This window comes from Canis lupus, chromosome 32 (genome assembly GCF_048164855.1).
Source record: "Canis lupus baileyi chromosome 32, mCanLup2.hap1, whole genome shotgun sequence".
Classification (NCBI taxonomy): Eukaryota; Metazoa; Chordata; class Mammalia; order Carnivora; family Canidae; genus Canis; species Canis lupus.
Genome location: NC_132869.1, coordinates 41,908,501 through 41,914,044, shown reverse-complemented (window position 1 = coordinate 41,914,044; position 5,544 = coordinate 41,908,501). Strand labels below are relative to the sequence as shown.

The following is a 5,544-nucleotide window of genomic DNA, read 5'->3' as shown; positions in this document are numbered from 1 at the left end:
CTACATCGGGCTCATTTCGGGGAGCCTGCCTCTCCCTCTGCCTGTGTCTCTGCCTCTGTGTCTCTCATGAATAAATAAAAAATCTTAAAAAAGCAACAAAAAACATAAGTTAGATGTCAATCCTCTGCCATACCATTCAGTATCTTCATCTCACAAACATAAAAACCAAAGTCCTTAATTACTCAAAGGTCTATGAATTTCTGTCATCAGAACCCCCTTTCCTCCCCTCCTAGCCCACTGCTCCAACCAAGACGGCTCTGTTACTCTTCTGATATGCTGGGCACATTCCTGTCTTTTTTTTTTTTTTTTTTTTAAGATTTATTTATTCATGAGAGACACAGAGAGAGACAGAGACACAGGCAGAGGAAGAAGCAGGCTCCATGCAGGGAGCCCGACGTGGGACTGGATCCCGGGATTCCAGGATCACGCCCTGGGCTGACGGCAGCGCTAAACCACTGAGCCACCTGGGCTGCCCCACATTCCTGTCTTAAGGCATTTGTAGACTGTGTCTCTTTCGGAAATACTCTCTCCCTAGATATCTACATGGCTAAATCCCTATAAAATATCACCTTCTCAATAAAACCTACCCTGACATGCCCTATTTAAAACTACAGCCCTTCATTAGCCTAAGCTCTCCTATATCCTGCTCAGTTTTGTTTCATAACATTTATCACTTGCTAACACATATGGTTTAGTTTTTACTGTTTATTGTCTGGGGAGAAGGAAGTTAACCAAGAGTCCTACTGCAGACATGCTGAGCAAAGGCTGAGGATGGAGTGAGGCTGGGGGGACTATGAAGGGTGGGGATGCAGCGCAAGCTGGGAGAAAATATTTGTTCTATATATAACTGGTTAAGGATTAATATCCATAATACATAAAGAACATCCTCAAATCAATTAGGAAAAAAGAGGAAATTGTATTAGTTTTCTATTGCTGCTGTAACAAATTACCAGAAACTTGGGTGGCTTAAAGCAACACGCGTTTATTGTTTTACAGAAATCCAAACTGGATCTCAAGACTATGTTCTGGAGGCTCTAAGGAAAAATTTGTTTCCTTGCCTTTTCCAGCTACTAGAGGCTGCCAACACTCCTCTGCTTTGGGTTCCCCGTCATCTTCAAAGCTCCCTCTCACATATTCAGATTTCTGCTTTCATCATCTATCTCCTCTGATTCCTCTGCCTCCCTCTTTCACTTATAAGGACACTGATGACAACATGAGACCCACCCAGATAACTGAGCATATTCTCACCATTTCTTTTTTTAAAAATATTTTATTTATTTATTCGAGAGACACACACAGAGAGGCAGAGACACAGGCAGAGGGAGAAGCAGGCTCCATGCAGGGAGTCCAATGTGGGACTCGATCCGGGGTCTCCAGGATCATGCCCTGCGCTGAAGGCGGCGCTAAACCGCTGAACCCACTCAGGTGTCCGTATTCTCGCCATTTCAAAATCTTTAATTTAACCATATCTGCAAAATTGGCGTGTATACGTGTATACAAATTACCTGGGGAATCTTGTTAAGCAGTGGCTGTCATTCTGTGGGTCAGGAATCTGGCCTAAAATACTGCATTTCCAAAAAGCTCTGTGCCGGTCTACTGGCTCCACTTTGAAATAAGAAGGTTCTCAACACATTTAGAGATGCATGTGCAATGATAAAACTTTTTTTTTTTCTTTTTAAGCAAAAGGGGAAAATGAACACAAAAATCCAGGTGCATAGATACCATTACCTCTGGCTGGAGAAGTGGCCGGAGTAGGTCGATGGAAGTGGTCCTGGTGACATTTTTCTTAAGCTGGCTGTTGGGTTCCTAAGTATCCTCATTATACTTTGTAACTTAACATGTATAACTTACACTGACATGTATCATTTCCCACATAGTAAGTATCGTACTTAAAAGGACAATGAAACTCCCGTACAAAACTAAAAATGATCAGCGAGGAAGCTAGATGGCGTCAAAGGCCCAGGCAAACAGACCGGTTTCGTGTATGTGACTTACAGACCGAAGGAGCCGAAGAGCGTTGAATGTATTCAGCTCGGTGCCGGGTGACCAGAAGTCCACCCGGTCGGGCTAATTCGAGTGAGCTCGGGGTGTGTACTTGAATCCAGGTGTCTCGGACCTGCTAGGTTCGATGAGTCACCTGGCACATCTGCTAATACAGCTTTCGGGGAGGCCTCTGTGAGGGCGAGGAAGCGGCCGGGCAGTCGGGGTTCCTGCAGGCTCGCCAGCGTCGGGCCCCCTAGACCGGGCGGCGCCGGGAAGCTCCCAGCAGCTGGAGCACCGCGGCCACCGGGAGCACCGGGAGGACCGCGACCGCCGGGAGCATCGGGAGCATCGCGACGACCGGGAGGACTGCGAGCACCGGGAGCATCGCGGCCGCCGGGAGCATCGAAGCCACCGGGAGGACCGGGAGGACCGCGGCCGCCGGGAGCATCGCGGCCACCGGGAGCATCGCGGCCACCGGGAGGACCGCGACCGCCGGGAGCATCGCAGCCACCGCGAGCACGGGGAGGACCGGCGGCCGCCAGGAGCATCGAGGCCACCGGGAGGACCGGGAGGACCGCGGCCGCCGGGAGCATCAAGGCCACCGGGAGGACCGCGACCGCCGGGAGCATCGCGGCCACCGAGAGCACCGGGAGGACTGCGACCGCCGGGAGCACCGGAGGACCGTGACACCGGGAGCACCGCGACCGCCGGGAGCACCGAGAGCACCGGGAGCGCCGCGCAGCCCGCCGAACCAGCACAGCCGGCACCTGTCTCCGCCCGGCCTGACCTCAGCTTCCCGGAGCGGACTCACCTGGGAGACTCTAACAGGCATAAGTCTGAGTGGGACTGAACGACTGCTGCACTGGGGATACAGTCCTCGTGACTGAACACCACGAGGAGGTTTAAAACAACAACAAGAAAAAGGTCTAAAGGAAGAGCACCTGCCCGGGCCGCGGCCCCGCCAGCCGCCCCACCGCCAGCACCTCGGCCCTACTTCCGGCAACGCGGGAAGCAACGCGAGATAGTGACGTCGCTGGCGGGGGCGTGGCTCCGGCCTGACCAATGGGGGCGGAGGGCGTGGCCCGAGGCCGTCCTCTCATTGGGCCGGCCTGGGCGGAAGTCGCGCGGGCGCTCGGCGGCGCGGTCGAGGCGTCGGCTTTGGAGGCCCCGGGAGCCGCCATCATGGTGCGGAAGCTGAAGTTCCACGAGCAGAAGCTGCTGAAGCAGGTGGACTTCCTGAACTGGGAGGCCACCGACCACAACCTGCACGAGCTGCGCGTGCTGCGGCGGTACCGGCTGCAGCGGCGGGAGGACTACACGCGCTACAACCAGCTGAGCCGGGCGGTGCGCGAGCTGGCGCGGCGTCTGCGCGACCTCCCCGAGCGAGACCCGTTCCGCGTGCGCGCCTCGGCCGCGCTGCTGGACAAGCTGTACGCCCTCGGCCTGGTGCCCACGCGCGGCTCGCTCGCGCTCTGCGACTCGGTCACCGCCTCGGCCTTCTGCCGCCGCCGCCTGCCCACCGTGCTGCTGAAGCTGCGCATGGCGCAGCACCTCCAGGCCGCCGTGGCCTTCGTGGAGCAGGGCCACGTGCGCGTGGGCCCCGACGTGGTCACCGACCCCGCCTTCCTCGTCACGCGCAGCATGGAGGACTTCGTCACCTGGGTGGACTCGTCCCGGATCCGGCGCCACGTGCTGGAGTACAACGAGGAGCGCGACGACTTCGACCTGGAGGCCTAGCGCCGTCCCTCCCCGGGGCGCCGCCCGCCGACGCCTTCCCGTTGCTCGACCCCTTTTGATTCGAGTACTCGCTCTTGTTCGGGGTTAAGCGGCGCACGGACCCTGGAGAATTCGAGCTCGAGTTTGCACAGATGCGGGGCGAGGGCGGGCATGGGTTAGTGCGCTGTGCGCCCTCGCGCGCGGAGAGGAGCCGTCCCAATGCCAGTAAAGGGGCCAGCCGCTCGGAGCGTGCACCTTTGTGTCTGTCTGGCTTTCTCGTACGGGCTCACATCTGGGTTCACATCTGGGCTCCTGGGCTCGAGAACCCAGTAGGGAAGAGCGGAGTTAGCGACCTGCCCGTGAGCGAGGCCGGCCCCCGGGGTGGGGAGGGCGCCTGCGGAGGTTGCGGCAGATTCGTCAGGGCACTAATCCCTTGCTCGGAATGACTGTCTTGGCCGAGCTCTTCCCCACAGGACTTCCTGTGGATATTCCAGCCCCAGGAAGTAACCGTGTTAGAGGGCTGCAGTGTTTGCTCTTGGCTCGCCCAAGGAAATAATCACCCTGTAGCTTGGCCAGCTAGCGGTTAGAAGTGGCCCAGGGGGTTCCTGGAAGCATGTTCTTCGCGGTGGGGAACTGGAGAAGGGGGAGGTTACCTCTTTTTACCCAAGACTTAGACGAGGAGACTAAGTATAGAGTGCCAAGACTTATGCATTTGCTAGAGAAATACGGGAAGGGGACACTGGAGATGTTAATAGCAAATGCGTCTGCTGTGTGTCAGGCACAGTTGGAAGTGCGTTACATGGATTAATCTGTTTAATCCTCCCAACATGCTATGAAGTGGGGAATCCAATTATCCTCTACTTTTCAGATGAGGGAACTGAGCCAGAGATGGGTCAAACTGCCCCAAGATTGCATAGCCAATAAGTGGCGGAGCTGGCATCGGGCTCCCTTTAAGAGGCTGTCAACGCTGGCATATGTAGGGGTTTAGAGAGAATCCCTGAATTCGAGTTTCCAAATCAGCAGAGAAGCAGCACCAAGCAATAGGATCGGTCCCCAACAAGGTCCTGTATAAAGGTGTTTGTTTGTTTTTTAAAGATTTTCTATTTATTTATTCATGAGAGAGGCAGAGGGAGAAGCAGGCTCCATGCTGGGATGGACTTGATCCCAGGACTCCAGGGCCACACCCTGGGCTGAAGGCGGGCACTTTAACTGCTGAGCCACCCAGGTGTCCCTAAAGGTTTGAACAAGAAGCAGGCTCTGAACTTCCAAGGCTTAGTGCTCCCTGAGACCCACCCTCCCTGTGCTAGGTTGCCTTCTTATCTTCCTAACAACCTTGCAAGGTAGGTGGTGGTATCCCGGTCTTCAGTTTGGGAAATGGAACAAGAACTTTGTCCCAAGATTGAGGTTCAAGTCCAGGCATATGTGACTCCAAAGACCAGCTTTATTTCAGTGCCATTCCTTTAGAAGTGGAAGGTGAGAGAATCCTACTCCTCAGCTCTGGTGGCTGGGCATAGTCGCTGCCCTTGGGAGGAATATCCTCAGGGCGCCCAGGATTGGGGATCTCACAGAGAGGTTAGGGCTCTAAAAGCCACCTCTGGCTCCTACCCGATCCCACGGGGCAAGGCAGTTAGACTGGCTCTTTGGAGTAGTTGGGAGCCTGCACTTAGCCCAAACAGATACAACTTCAAAACTCTTTGAAAGGAAACTGGGTTTAGGAACTTGGGAGTAAAATACAAGATTCTTTAGAAAAGCCTTTCAGGACACCTGGGTGGCTCAGTGGTTGAGCATCTGTCTTCAGCTCAGGTCATGATCCTGGAGTCCTGGGATCGAATCCTGCATCGAGCT

At 55.1% G+C, this 5,544-nt stretch overlaps 1 protein-coding gene across 1 annotated transcript; it reads left to right on the top strand.

Moving 5' to 3' along the window:
• Positions 1-3,080: 3,080 nt before the first annotated feature.
• Positions 3,081-3,951, top strand: IMP3 (IMP U3 small nucleolar ribonucleoprotein 3). The gene has a single exon (XM_072809739.1). It carries the CDS (start codon positions 3,166-3,168, stop codon positions 3,718-3,720), a length of 555 nt encoding a protein of 184 aa, XP_072665840.1. The 5' UTR covers positions 3,081-3,165; the 3' UTR covers positions 3,721-3,951.
• Positions 3,952-5,544: the final 1,593 nt, after the last annotated feature.